The sequence below is a fragment of the Rhopalosiphum maidis genome, chromosome 2 (genome assembly GCF_003676215.2).
Source record: "Rhopalosiphum maidis isolate BTI-1 chromosome 2, ASM367621v3, whole genome shotgun sequence".
NCBI classification, from domain to species: Eukaryota; Metazoa; Arthropoda; class Insecta; order Hemiptera; family Aphididae; genus Rhopalosiphum; species Rhopalosiphum maidis.
The window spans coordinates 42202458-42219595 of record NC_040878.1 but is presented as its reverse complement, the minus strand read 5'-3'; the positions used below and the strand labels follow the sequence as shown (position 1 = coordinate 42219595).

At 25.8% G+C, this 17138-nt stretch overlaps 1 protein-coding gene across 1 annotated transcript in view; it reads left to right on the top strand.

Annotated features, from left to right (window-relative positions):
• The first annotated feature begins 1785 nt into the window (after positions 1-1785).
• The window catches only part of LOC113553073 (beta-1,4-N-acetylgalactosaminyltransferase bre-4-like), a 31706-nt gene continuing 16353 nt past the window's right edge, over positions 1786-17138 (top strand). The window contains exons 1-2 of the mRNA XM_026956212.1: positions 1786-2026; positions 16478-16726. Coding sequence (XP_026812013.1) covers positions 16526-16726 — 201 coding nt within the window. The 5' untranslated portion in view covers positions 1786-2026; positions 16478-16525. The remainder of the gene's footprint in view (positions 2027-16477; positions 16727-17138) is intronic.

Genomic DNA, 17138 nt, shown 5'->3' with positions numbered 1-17138 from the left:
CTATAGCTCTAGATGGTAGGTATCCACGCAAACATTAATAATATAATACATTTATAAATACATGTATACGCATAATAAATAATATAGTGGTCGATTAAGTTCGTATATCTACAGTTATCAATAGCTGACGAGTGCTGTGATACAAAATGAATACAATGTTAAAAAATGAGTATTCCGGTGGCCCTCGTGAGGTGGCTCTATTATTTGTTAAACCGTTTATCCTGAGCGGGCATGATAAGACGATGCGATGGAGAGCTGTCTTCAGCTGCAGAGGCTATTTTATCATCATTATTGTTGTGAATGTTGTGATAGACCATATAGGAACAAACTGTACAAATCGTCTATAAATAATTTAAGAGTTTTAGACAGTTCATCGTGAAATTATAGATAAGTCACAGGTTTTACCAATTTTCAAACGTTTATTAATATTTAATTTATAGTTCATTATTATCAATATATCTCGTGCATCAGTAGTTTTAGAAAATTATTCTTCACAAGATTATGGCATTTAATAATCAAGAATTTATATGTATAGATGAATAAACATAAAAATTAAAATTAAGAATAATATAAAATAATGAAATAGAGCGTGATCTGTGTAGGTAACACATTTAAAGTATGTAAATAACATATTTTTCAATAAAAATATTTACAAATAGTTGATTTACTATGAAAATATATTTAGTGTCCATTGTTAGCACTGTTAAAATAATTATCCAGTGTATTAAATTGTATTTATTATATTATGTAGTTATATATTACAAATGTCCAGATGCGAACTGAAATATATAAAAAAAAGAATTATCCATGATATAATACTATGATAGATTTATTTTAAAGTTTTTTCTTATTTTTAAATTAATTCCATAGCTTAAGTTTAAATAAACGTTTACAGGTATTTAAAATTTTGAATTGTAAACTTTTATTTAGTAGTAAGCACCATAAATTGTATTAGTTTCATTTCTAGTTCATCTAAAGTTATCAAATGTAGTAAAATATTTATTATTGAAGATGATGGAACTAACTTTATTTTCCAATTTACTGTATTAGATGTTAAGATAATAAAGGATTATACGTTCCTATACTGGATTATATTTTTACAACGACTTACTGTTAATGTATAACAACGTTATTACTTTTCTATTCTTTTATTAGTATTACATATAACTGATTTAAGTCTAAAAATCAATACATTTAATATTGTAAAAACAAATACCCGTATAATATACCAATGTACACAACGACAACAACAAATAATAATAGCACTATGTTTGTTTACTCTGTTGTGATGTTTAACTCAGCATTTGATAAAATGTATTTATTTTTTTTCTCATAGGAACAAATATTTTAAAAAAGTATTCAAGATAATACAGAAATGAATACTCTACAAAAAAAAAAAAAAAAGAGTGTTTTAAAAAGCTTTGGAACACTACCCTCGAATACGGCATTACACTGACACAAAACGGCAGTAATAATGTGGTGCAGCAGTCCCGGCGAACGAGCTTTTACGGTCCGTGTGTCGTCGTCGTCGTCGTCGTAGTCGTTGTTTTATTATATAGGTGCCGCGTATATAGCCGGGTACCCTAAACATTAGCGCCGCCGCCGATGACGGCGCTCGATGGGAAGGGAGCGAACGGGAATGAGAGAGAAAGATAGAGTGCGAGTGAGCGAGAGGGAGAAAGATACGACCGCGCCGACGCTTATTACCCTTTGGGATTGCTGTGTGTGTATTTTTTTACGTTCCATGCCGCCGCAGCGCTGTGCCGTTTCAGTGCGAGGCCTTAGCTCGCGTTCGGCCGGCGCGCGTGTACTTCCCTCGACTCCGACGACTTACGAAGTTACGATTACGACTCCGACGACTTACGAAGTCACGACTACGGTTCCAAAGACGACGACGACGACTCCGACGGCGGTGGTGGCGGCGTTGGCGTCATAATAATCATCGCATTATTTGTTTTCACCTCCCCCGTCGTCACCGGAGACAATACTGCTGTATTGCAGTTGTCTCAATCGTGATAATTCGCAGGTAAGACCATCGAAAGCATATCGCACGACAGTACCGCGATTTTCGCATTTGACTGTGTATTGGTCCTTTAAAAGTCATCACACCTTTTATATAATATTATAATATAATTATATTAGTATATTATATTTATTAAAAATCATATTATCAAATATACTCCAAAAACGTTTTAAAGATACATATCACGTAGTTATACTAAACGTGAAACGGTTTATAAACGCGACGCGAGCGTGTTCGGCGGTGGACGTATAGGCGTGTAATATAATAAAATATATTATACAACACGATCTTATGCACTGTGCATTTTCTGGGGGAAATTGATTTCGCACGTGGGCGACGGCGAGACCACGGGGCGTCGAGACACGCGCGTGTACCTATAAGAATATTGCGTTCTTACTGGACGCCGATGATAAGACGTAGGAGTAACGACGCTACGCCGCTAGAGCTGCGGACTTGTCAGCGGTGGCGGCGTTCGTATTAACAACACTACTATCTGGTACATGCACACGATGTGATGTTCTGCGATGTACCAAATAAAATGGAATAATGTTACGGTACGAGTATATCGTCACATAGTGTGTTGGCAGAGTGGAAAATTGATTTTCTCATCTTTGCGCGTGCCGACGATGGATGATGTGTGGGCGGGCAGCCGCGGAAGGCTGATATGACGAGTCCGCCGCGTGGATTCAAAATAAATTAATCGTTAAAACGGACGAATACGTGCCTGGAATGAGAGAGCCCGGGAAAAAATACATTTTTACAAATCTATACGATAGTTTTCGAGCAAACGGTAGGTTTACCGGCTATATAAATTATATGGCTACTAAACGTATAAGTTATCATATTATAATTCATACATCGTGAGAAATCATCTCGACAGTGTCGTAAGACCAAATAGGTGGATAATTTACTACGTATATTAATGTCATATATCGTATATTGTATGTGTAAATATAAATACATATGATGTATGATTATTAGATTATTTACTGCTTTTATTCGTTGAGATAGCTTTCAAAACGCTCTGATAAATGGTTCCATAAGTACATTATTATTTAATATTTACTATGTTTTTTTTTTGTACACATTTATTATTATGGCACTCAGATAAACAATTTAATAAAAATATAAAATATAGTAATAATATTAATCCAGTATCAGTTGTTTCAATGTAGGATCCGATTACATTATTGTAAAAAACTAGGTATAATTCTGGTTTCAGAAAACTGGAGAAATTCTGTAGAAAATGCGCTGAATAATTGATCAAAATATGACCTCGCAATGGCCACTCGAGTGATATACTCGTATATACTTCACTTGTCTACCACAGTACTTAAGAATCCTAGCAATATGAAAAAAACTTATCTTGTCAAACTACCTGAAAGTACATGAACTGTAGGTCAGGAACTAACAAATGGGTAGATACATTATTATTCATTTAAAAATCAGTACGAGAGTTTTAATAATAAAAAAAATGAACGTTTTTAATTTAAAACTTTTTAAATGGTTTTTTAGAATTCAACAAAAAATATTTATAATTTAAAGGGGACAAAAATATAAATGCATGCACATTCTAAATTTTAATACCGGATATAATGGGTAAACTACCTAGTACCTATGTTTATTGTATATAAACTCATGTATACATATATATATATATATTATGTTTCTAAATTATACAGTTATATACACCATGTAATATTTTGTGATAAACTGCAGCTTACTTTAAATTTCGAATAACCATCCTACGCATCGTATGTTCCACTCCATTAACAATGAGTACTCTAATATGTTTTAACCTTAAATATTAATTGTATTTTATATATTTTTTCTTTTTTTTCTTGGTAAATATAATATATCTGTTATCTATTAATAACAATTTTTATTTTATAAACTATATTATGTTTATAAATTTAGTATGTTTAAAAACATATATCTCATATAATCAACACTCAAACTATTAAATTTAATAATGTTTCACAAAAAAAGAAATTGTAAATTCTTTTTATCCAACAATGACAAAATTCAGCTCTGTGAAAAATTATGGTTTTTTTTTAATCATTCAAGTATTTGACCCTTTTAATGCGTAATTAAGTAATAACTGAGATAATCAGTATCCACAAAAAAATTGTTAATTGGCTAACTTAACTAATTTTCGTAGTATAATAATATATTGTATTTAGAAGTTTACTACTACTAATTGTATTATCTGTGTACGAATGTATATACACGTAATTTAAAAACTGATTTTAGTATCATAATATGAACGTATCCATAAACAACGATTTATAGTCATTAACCATCTAATAATTTATTTCAGTATACTCGATGGGCAAGTAAGCCCAGGAAAATAATTAAGGTACATGTATATTATAAATGCATGTTTAATTTATATATTGCGTAAATGAGCATATTTATTATAATATAATATGAAACATACAGTTGGTACTAATCCTATTATTGCTGTAGCACTGATCATTTCCTGGTTTATAGGACCTATACAATAATTGTATTTATTCTATTTTGTTCTTAAATATAAATTCATGACCAATTTAAATTCTGACAGGCTTGATGAATATACTGCTATTACAATGTATTGCCAATGTGTATTGACTTTAAAAACGATTTGTGTATTTTTTTTTATCGATATCTAGCATCACGTTTTGGAGTTAAAAATGTTCTCCAATCTTAAACATTGAGTAGTTTTTAGTTGGTTTTCAATAACAAAAATTCTTAAACGCTTGAAATATGTATGAAAAATAATAGAATAATTTAATATTGTTAAAAAATATTTAAATAAGATAGGCTCTTGATATAGCTTTAACCAGTATAGTTGAATAAAGAATTCATGAATATTATAAGTTATAAGATAACAACCACATATATTTTATTGAAGTCATTATAATTCAATATAATTAAATCTCTGTATAGGTCATCAATGTATCAGAATAGTCAATGAAGAGCATAAAATTGACTTATTATTAAATATTAGTTGTCTTTCATTAGACTTTCAAAATATAATGTGTAAAAAAACAAAAAACGATAAAACTTAACAATTTACCAGAAAAAAAAAATTATAATTAGTTTGTACAAATTGTACATTATAATTATAAAACATACTTTAATAGTTCAAAATATAAAATTATAAATATAATATTACCTTTAAAAACTTATTTCTATATAATAATGAAAAAAGCTACCTTATTTTATTTTTTGGATAATACTAATTGACTTTTGCATTATAAGCTGTTTTTAAAAAAAAATTATAAATTATTTTGAAAAATTTACCAACTTCATTTTTTTACATTCATTGGAAAACATTTTATATTGTCTTAAAATGGTAGTACATATTTATTATACTACTTAAAATGTGTGAAATTTTTGGATATAAATACATTTTTATAAAATAATATTGCTACTTTTTCTTTTATTGTTTAAATGTCTTATAACTATTTTTCTAAATTTTTATTGATTTGGCATTTAAGTATTAATTTATCTAAATTTTAATCAATAAAATACTTTAAATATGAAAGTTTTTGTAAAATGAAAACTCATACTTACGAGTCATCAAATCAATTATATATTACTGATATTTTATAGTTCCGGTTATTAATTATTTAAAACTTTTAATAGTGTTAAAATGATGAGTGATTTACAAAAATGAAGTCATTGAAAAACATAAAAGCTTCAAAGTACAGATGATATGATACCACAATAATTTCTTTATGGTTTTTCTAAAGTAGAAATTATTTTCTTGAATACTTTTAAAAATTTACTTTTGTATTTTAAGACTTAAATAACTTGTAATTTTATATTTAATCGTATTTATATATTTAATCTCGAATAGATGATTTCCATTATTTATTGGTAAGACATATTAAAATATACAATTATTTTAAAATCAACGCTCATATTTTTTTTCAATTGAATAAACATTTTAAATAATAATTTAATATAGATTATATATTTCTTAATCGCAATGAATGTAAAAATAATTTTTTCTTTTTTTATCTTAATGTTTAAATATATAATATTAGTTGTAATAATGTAATATTAAATTAATTTTAAAATATACATTTTTGTTTCCAATTTCTAAATCGTAACAAAACAAAAGTTATTTTCAAGTAAAAAAAAAAAAAAATAGCTTAAATAGTTTGATATAGATTCATATATTACTAAATATATAAATAGGGTAAGTATAGATAGCAGAAAACGTTTTAGATTCGGATCGATAGTACTCAGTTAACTATTTTACTAGAGCGCCTACTACCTACTTCTATTTGAGGTTTCAGGACACTATACATCGGTACTGATATTTATTATTAGAAATCATAACAGTTAGTAATCGAACCAATGAATTTTACATAACTTGGTGTGTACTCCTTTGACTATTATAACGTTATTTTAAAAAGCGTTTCTTACGTTATTAAAATAATAATAACAATAATATATATATATATTTATCACGATAAGCTCAATCTTCTTATATTTTAAATATAATTACTAATTCAGCAGTTATTTTTAGTCATTAAGTAATGACAAATTATTAAGATTTAAATTAAGACATTCTTTATTACCCATATATTTCATGTAGTTTAACATAAGTACGCTTCTGACAATAAAAGTCAAAATATTTTATGAACTATACATTATTTTAATATTTCATATTATATTTAATTTAATCTTACTTTATTTATTTATTTTTAATCTCATGACATGGGCTGTGAATTTCATGCCATTTCATATTTTTATTTAATATTCCATAATATAAGTATCAAGATAACAGTAAGCGAAAGACAAAATATGGTAGGGAACAGTTTAAGTTAAGATATGACTAGGTACTTAATTTTTCTTCTAGTGATTGTTATTACCGAGACTAAATTCTAAAAATTTACTTATTTTAAATTAACAATGTTTAAAGTACTTAACTAAATAAGTATAGAGCAATTTTAAAGCATTTATTAACATTGACTAATACCTCAGAGGTATTAAAAATATTTATCATTGAACGCTAAATATATCAAATATGAAATAATGTAAGAGTCTCTAGTTTATAGAACCGGACTCTGGTTAGGGTAGGCATACTAAGTTTGAATAATTTACTGATCGTAATCCTCAATAAGAAAACTAATACAACCACAAAAAAAAAAATTAGTTACATCAACGATAATTTACTTTATTACATAAATGATTAATAACGGAAGTGTTGTAATCTTACACTAAGTTACTACCCCTAAAATATTGTTTTGAGTCTCACTTTTATAATTTTGTATGAACGTGTGAGGAAACATATTTTAAGTAATAGGGTTTTGAACACATACTATATATTTGGACTCAAATATTGGAAATATAAAATAAATCTGTTGAGTGAAATGACATAGATATATTTTACGAAAAGATTATTTTAAAATGTTTTTATTTTTATTGACTTAGATAGTATTATAAATGCTTTAAAACTTCATGATATATTACTATTTAAACTTCTACTTCTATTGTTTTGGTAAGAAATTATAAATAATTTATGAATAAAAGTTTTGTTTTAGGAACTAGAAATTTAATATTTAGTGATTTTCAATCATAAATTAAAATTTTTTTTATAGACACCGAATGCTAAATATCATGAAATTATGTTATAATGAAGTGTAAAAACTTTTATTTTAACACAATAAAAATGTATATGAAAAATAAAAATGAGCTATAAAAACACTTTTTTTTAAAACTATAGTTCTTTATAAATCTAAAAACTTAACACATTATCAAATTTATAAAAAAACACAAATTATAAACTTAATATAATATGATAGCCAATATTAGGTACTTAGAATATCGTAGAAATTTATTAATTTAAAAATGTATCAAATCCACGTGAATAATCTATTAGTGTAAATATTAAAAATTGACAGGATATTTTATTATAAAGAACAGGTGTATTGAAAACTCGTCATACTTTTTACTTATTATGGAAAAAACCATATTGATTCTTTTTCTTTTCCAAATATACGATCACTAAGACCATCTTATCAAACACCTATCTTTATCAGATGTTCGTTCTTTCCAATAGAACTTAAGGCTTCTATATTATCTTATCTGTTTTCACCACATATTTTCATAAATTAAGTCTTCTTAATAGTATTTTTCTTGTTGGGTTATTTTCTAACACTATGTGCTGCAAGACATTTTGACAACTTTATTGATAAATCATTGTATTTAAAAGAAGATTCTAAGTGGAACTTGGCTAAAAATGGGTTTGTTTAAAATATGTCTTTCATATTATTTAGTATTTTAATTCATGATTTAATTAATTATTCAATACATTTAAAAATGATCTGTTTAAAGTAACAACTTTATTTAATATACAATAGATTGATAGCGATAATTATAGGTATATACCCTACATGTAATTTTTGAAAAGCATCACTTCTATCATAAATAGTTTCACTTTAAAAATGAATAAAAAATAAAACCATTATAAAACAAATATAATTTTTTGCACAGAGTTAAAAATAATATTAAATGTATTAGTTTACTTTTAATTTGTGTAATTTTTGAAATTTTGTCATACACTGTTTTTCGGTATCATTGTATAATATTATACTCTGTACTTTTTATTTATACAATAATAAATTGTATTACTATTTGTTAATCTATTATAATATAATATAAAAATTATATCAATTAGTTTATTATTGGTGGGATCCCAAAATCATAGGTATTTACAATACACGGCATTACGTCGTGTCAAAATATAAATTGAAAATTATTTTTATGATAGGACATTAGTAATGGAAACTTCATAGGCATCTATAATATATATTATTTGAAATATCGAAAGAAAATTATTCGTCTATATTCGTTAGGAATACGCACAATCATCAGGTTTGGAAAATGTGGGTTGTTCAAATAGTTTGAAGGATTATAAAACGAGAAGACAGTAAGAATATTGGATTTAGTCAGACACAAGTTAATCCTAAAATTGACTAGTGAAACACAGCGGGAAGGGTGTGTCGATCTCTTATGATGAGAATTTAGAAAGAAAGGCGAGGTTTCAATTTCGTTTTTGATCAACCGGTCAGACTATCTGTGCTCAATATATTTTTGTGAACGGGTGCAGAATATATTATACAACATTGTATTTTTGTCACAGGTGGAAAAGAATAGAACAAAAATATAATTGTTTCTATTTTAGACTCAAGACATTACTACAATATTAAACAACTTTTTATAGTGTATTATAGAATAGTCGATGATTGAATATGGAGTTTTTGTCAGATCTTGATATAGCTATCAAGCTTTTTAGTGTGTTTATTCAACCCAATGATTAAAAAAAAAACGAAGGTCGTTTTAAAATTGAAACTGAACATTGTAATAATGAGTTGTAAAATACCTACATAATACAAACGACTATGGTGTTATGTATATTTATTATACTCGTTGATAATACAAAATGTTTAACAACCGTCAAAAAACTAAAATAATTTGGCTTTTACTATGTTTGTATTTCGTCTTTAATCGCTAAAACGTACTTACTCGCAAAATAATAAGTGACCATCACTGTCCTTGACATGTCTTTTCATTTATTTAATTAATCACAATTTTTTCCCTCATTTTAGGTCTAACCGATGATTACCATCGATATTGATTTCAAATAAATTATAGTTAGCAATACCTAACCAAATGAGTTGACACTTTTACATTGTATAAACCAAGCAGAATTATATATAGCAGGTTCAATCAGACGTACAAGCATTAAAATATAATATAGTAAGAACAGAGAGTATACTCTAAGTATTAAATTATAATTTAACATTATCCTGGTTTGAATCGGAATGTAATACTTTTTGTTTTTACTGTTTTTACCTTTTATCACCCCGTTTAACCCATGTTATTTAGTGTTAATTATTATTATTGTTATTTAATTTATATCATAATATATCATTGAATTTATTATTATGCATACGTTTTTATTTTAAATACAACTTACATACTTTCACAAATATAAAAATTGAATAAACTATTTATATTAATAAATTATCATTAATTAATTAATATAATTTTCTTTGATATAATTATTATATCATACAAAAAACTAATGTTATTATAAATATGTAACCATATACTACTCTATATTTGTTATGTTGTCTAATTTTGTATTCGGTACCTTATTAAATACTATCTATAGGTCATTATCTTATTTTTTTTTTAATATGTGTATAATATGGAGTGCTTTGGGCCAGTCATCGATTTCAAATTTTATTTCATGATCAATAATTTTTTTCAGAATGTTTTTCCTGGATTAATTAACAGCTCTATCAACTCATGTCAACCCGATTAATAACGTGTGGTTATGAGCATATAAACGTTGAAGTTTTTAGTTTCGATTATTTTTTAAAACTCGAATACTTTCAACATATGATATTCAAATTCAAATAAAATGAATAAATAATTATTAAGCTTATTGCTTGACTAGGCCTAGGCGCATAAAAATATCAAAAATAATGAATTAAATTATCAACACAATTTGTTACAAAATTTGTTTTATTGAAAGGTAATTGTAAACACAAAATAATTTTAATTTGTAATTACTGAGGTGGTGCCGCCACTAGGTGATTTCCCATCCTATCCTAATTTTTTCTCACAAATATTGTATTTGATAATTTTCTACAGATTTAATTTTCTATTTTAAATGAAAAACATAATTTTAATTTCATACTTATGCATTCACTAAAAGTGGAACTTAATAATTTGGGCCAACTTGAAAAATCACCTTTTAAATATATTTAAATATAATAGATTTAAAAATTGAATTCAATTTTACTCTTTAAAATTCGACGAAAGAGAGAGTTTAATGTCTTATTTGATTTGTAAATAAATTATTGAAGTAATTTAATTTAGAATCTTAACAGCAAACAAATTTAAATATGTATGAAATTATATTTATGATCTTAACGCTTTCATAAGTTGTATTACTTCTTGTGTAACCCTTTTGTTTTCATCAAGTACATTTTAAATTCGTTTTAATGAAATTGTGTGTATGTATTATGTATAGCTAAAAAATATAAATAATAAGTCATGGAATAGTATCGGTAATATTTCAACGATTAATTCGTGGTGAATTAATTTTCATCAGCTTTGCCTAAATTATAAAGACAAATACGATTGGTGATAATTCATAACGCATGTGGATACCCATTTGATTTAAATTTGGAATTTATCTAACAGTTGTTTAGTTGAGTTTTTAACTAATAAAACCATTAAGATCGATAATATTTTTGTTGACATTAAAATCGTTTTATTTTTTTTTTTTACTGAAATAATTAAATTTAATACGAAATTGAAGAACTAATTGTTAGAAATATAACTACAATGGTATACTGGATTTCAGTAAATATATAATGAATTGCGTAAAGATATAATTAAGTTTGTCTGTTATATAAATTAAACAACAAGTACTAATATATTATTAATGCTAATACCCGCAAAACACATAAGCATCTAAGAATTTCAAAAATAGTATCATTACTATAATGCATCTCACACAATAAATTCCCAAAGGTGCACGTTTTTGATGAGCAACGTTGACGTCAAGTCTGACAGTTGGTCGCTAGGAAAGGATAAATAATGCCCGAGACCAAAAAGTCCTTTTCGAGCGTTTGTTATGTCCGCTGACACATTATAGACATGGAGAGGGATGGTCATAAGATAGAAAGTGAGAGAGCTATGTAGATTTGTAAGGTTAACGATGAGCGTAATGTGAGGATACGGGGTGAAGTGAACAAGAGAATTCTGACATACAAATGAGCAAAACATTAGGTAAGACACGGAGAGAAAATAATAGTAGACAAGGGGAAGAGTATTTTGGTTAATGGATTTCTTCAATTGGTTCTACTCATTGGATTAAAATTATTGATCCTGTGGACTTGTCTTTTTTTCTTAATGGCAGACCAATTATATTATTATACTTTTAATTTTCATAAAATAAAATGTGTTGTGTTTTTTCTATCCTTTCAACTTGTGAGATGATTCTAGGAATGACAGTTATAAAGTATTTCTGTCTTTTAAAAACTGTTTTACTCATGTAATGAAAAGTGACAAGACAACCTTAGCCCAATGTTATTTCACATATATTTTTAAGTTACAATTTTTTATAATAATAAAAATATTTTTATAGTATAAACTGTGACAGTTCTTAATATTTTATTTCTATTTCATCTTTAGTAAGGGTAAAAACTTTCTACACTTTCATTGAATTATTAAATTATACGACGATATTGAGTGTTAACTGTAGATCGAAAGGGGACTATGAGTTGAATATTTTACGAAGATCATTATCGAAGTAAATATGTAAATATTTTATACTTATTCCCGTAAAGGATAAATACAAAACATTTTTTTTTTTTTTTAATAAGTTATATCACAAATTAATACTTAACATGTGCCATACTTTGTCATATTAAGTAAGCCAAAATTAACGAATTGTAGTGACATACAAAAATATGTCCCTTTTGAAATAATAAGGCATTTGGGCTTAAATGATGTTCAACATCAAGCACAAAGTATTTATAAAATATATTCTTTTCTAAGATCAATACTGACTATAGTCATTGCCTGATCAATAAATCTGAATAAACTTGAAATAATTTGTTTTAATTTTAATCGATAAGACTAAATATATAAGATCAAACTTGTTGTATGTACAATGTTATTTATATTTCTTGCATACAATTTTAATTTAAAAAAAATTGATTTTTTTTTCTAATAAAATAAGGTTAACGATTTATATTACTGTTATTTTATAGTGAACTTTGTGAAATTTATTTTAAATAAAAACATTTTAATCCCATAGTAATTTAATTTAACATAATTAATAAAGATAAATTATATTTATTATTATTATATAGTACTAAATTTGTTGTTTGTGTATGTATGTGGTTAAATCATGCCAGTTCTTTGATCATAATATTCATAATTTGTGAAAAATAATATAACCGGTTTCATTTATGTTTAGATGAAATATATATATATTATGTACCTATATATCAAGAGGTATTATACTATCGCATAATTTATATATCTTAAATTAGTTAATAGTTAGCCGGAATGGCAGATTATAAGTAATCATTATAATAATTGTATGTTCGTCTCAACTTCATTATTTAGGTTCTTACTTCATTAGTAACGAATGTTTAGTTTTAGAATGCTACAATAATAGTTTTTATACAGTTTAATATTAGGGTAGTATCTACATTTTACAGTATACAATTTACACGGGTGAATGAGCGTGTCGATGTCGTTGATCAAATTACATTAATTTCGTTCGATAAGGTTGACATAGGTACGAATTTTTCAGTCACCGCCTACTTTTATCATAATATTCTCTAGAACTTATTTAAAAATTCAATATTTCTGAAGATGAACTATAAAATAAAATAAGTATAAGCAAGAAAAATAGAACGTGGGGAATTATCTATTCTCTACAGTCTCGCTGACCTCTGCGAAAATCAATGTATTTGAATTTGAGTGGACCAAGGAATATTAAATTTACATTGCAATATTAATGTATACCCGTAAGGTTTAGTTAGTTCATTATGCATGGTTAAAATGATTTTTCTAAAAGTTGCATAAACCTAATCTTACCATCAATTGAAGATTGAGCACAAATGTTATTTAAAAAGATTTTTGTTAAATATTTAGTTTCTTGCTAGTAAGTAAGACTTTCTGCATGATAAATAATACGTTATTGGGCTTATTTTTAAAAGTCTAAAAGAATATTGTATGTGCTTTGAATAATATGCAACTCTAGTGAATTGATCAAATGTTTATGAATTAGAATTATATAAGGTACCTATTATGCATTAATTAATCAATTAAACTGATATAGGTATATTTTGATATAATATACGATTATTATATAATTATAGTTTTAAAATAAAAGATTTGTTTTAACCTGTAAACCCTTATATTTAAACTCATTTTTTTTGCCTTACTATATACATTTTTTTCTTTGGAGTATAATATGACAACTGATGAAGGCTTTCATATAAAATGCACGATTAATTTAAATTAGGCAATTAATAATTTAATTTAATGATAGCACAAATTAAACGGAAATAAATAAATTATTATCGAATTAATATTTATCAATTTCTTTTAACGAGATTCCTTGGAGTTTAAATTGCTTTAGAATTATTAAGTTTTTATTGCTCCAAATAAATCATCTGATAGTATAGTGACCAGAAATGTCTAAAAGTTTTCATATTGAATTGGAAATTTATCATAATATCAAAACTGATACTAAATAATGTGCAAGTGCCACATGGGATATTATACCCTTATATAATATTATTCGATCTGTTTATTATGCTTAAATTTATGCATAGATAACTTACGCTTGAATCAATAAGCTCCTTCGAAAGCTTTTGTTATAATACCTTCGAGTAGGTTAACAATGGGGTTAATAATAATAATTTTAGATATTTTAAAAAAATATGGAGAAACATTATTAATCGTTAGAAAGTATGATACTTCCATTATTGACATTTGACATCCAATATTATACGTAGGTATTGTTTATATAATGTTCAATTTTATAGAATATTTTTTTTTGTTATATAACTTACTATGATTGTTCAAAATGTATTAGAATATAATTAATAAACTTATATACAGATTCAAACGGGAGGGAGATTAGAGTGCTTGCAACTTATTGAAACATTATTTTATGTTCAATATAATTTGTGTAGTTAATAAATTTAGCCTTTAATTAATTTTAAACATTCAAAAATACAAACAATTTAGCGGTTGTTTGAATATTTTTGATATTAATGCTGATTGTATTGTATGTATAGGTAAAATTTGTAGAAAAATAAAAGTATGTTGGTTTTTATAATATTTTTTACTATTGAAATATAAATAGAAAAAAATAAATATATACATTGTATTAATTTTTAAAAAGTCTATATTTATTAATTTTATTATGTGTTCAAAAATTAAACTAAATAGCAAAATATCTTTATTAAAATCTCGTTAACATCACGTTAACAGTTACGTCTCGATTTCTAAATATTTTATGTATTTCCGTACCGTTTGAAGTCTACTTCTATTTTATCATCATTTATGACAAGTATATGTAACTAAACCTTATTTTGCAGTTTAGTTTTTGGGTCACATAGTTTTTAAATTTTGTACAAGCTTTATCTGCTTATGCAATTAAAATTAATATTATATCACTACCAATTACAACAATTAATAAATCATAATATCATGTTTTGCTACAAGGTGCAGATGCGGTTCTAGGACTATATTTTTGTATAGGGAACAGTTGTAGTTTTACAATTAGGTTTTAACTGCGAATAATATTCTTCATTTCCCCCCCCCTTCACACAATATTTTTCAATAAAATATTTATGCTTATAGCTTCCACAAATACTTTAAATATTAGCAGTAGGTACATTATATTATGTATCTTCAATCTTTATATTAATTATAATAGGTAAATACTAAAAATTTTAAATACAAAAAAATAGAGCTATCCTTAGTTTTAAGTAAATAAGTATAATTATATTTATTTAAATAGGTATATTTAAATTTAACTGTCAAAAAAGTAATTCAGATTAATTAAAAATAATAGTAAAAGCTAAATTTGAAATTATTTCAAATTGGATTCTCCTGTTTTTCATGCTTGCAAATACTTCAAGAGCAGCAATTAGATCTCTTAATAATTTGTCTGAGTTTTCTGTATCAATTGATAATAGTATAGTAAGGCTGCTTAATCGTGAACTCTTCATAGTAGATCTTAAATATTGTTGAACACATCGCATGGTGAAAAAACTTTGTTAGGTTAGGTCAAATAATCAAACATCTTATTTTTGTATAAAAATTAAATTTTTTAAATAAGCGACATTAGAGATTTTGGTATGGGGAGCTGTCCCCATATACTAGAATCATTACTGAATAAGTCGATCACTGTTTTTAGTGTAACAAGCTTAAACAATAATAATTATAATTATATAATAATAATACTTATAATTATTATAAGTGAAAGTAATAAAATAAACATATTTTTGTCCACATGAAAGAATCATTAAACATTTTTAATGACGATCTTTACCTACTATATTATGTATTTTTTATAGTTATGAAACTTAATTTTTGTTTTCCGAAAAAAAATTAAAATTAAACTTAACTACTAATTTCAGTCTGGATGTAGAAAATAGTAAAATATATGATTGGGAATTGTTTTTATCGACAACTGACATTAATTGATAGTGTATTTAAATCGATGATTTATTTCACCATATTATACTAGCAAGTACATTATAATACATTAATAAAATTATTGAGTATTTACCATACACTTTGTAAAAAAATAATTTTTACGATAAAAAAACAGAATTATTATGTTACTATACAGTACTACAATATGGAATAATCACTAAATGTATTTTTATTTTTCAGCTATAAAAAGCCACCAAATTAAATAATATTAATGTTCACTGAACTATAATGTCCATATTACCACCTTCGCGTGGAAAAATTGTATTCGGACTGGGTATAGCCTACTTACTGGTGCAGTTTTTATATGTAAGCTATTACAACGAAACACGTCGCTTTGACAATCTGATTGCAACGACAACGCAAGAATACTTTCCATCGACTAATCCTGTGCCAATAACTCACCTCAATCTTTCCGGTATTCAAACTATGGTAAGTAAAAAAAAAGGTTCAAGTATTGATATAGATACATTACATTGTAATTATAAACGCCGCTGTAATAGTTACTCTTATTTTTTTTTAATTAATGAAAAAACACACTTTGCGTGTTTATATTATCGTGAAAACTTATCGTGAATTTGTTTATTCTATGGCTGTGTTACAATGTGTATTTTATTTGATAAAAAAACTTTTAATTATCTAATTAAAATTTATTACACGCGTCCTAGTTCCTATCCATAAATATTAAAATTTTTCACTTTGCATTTCATCACCGTGTTTACACGAGTATTATAATGTTTTGAAATCGTTTTTCAAATTCAATGATCAAATTGACATTTAATGTAAAAATTCGCAATCAGGTAAGAAATAGAAAATCTAATTTTATGTATCTTATCTGATTTTA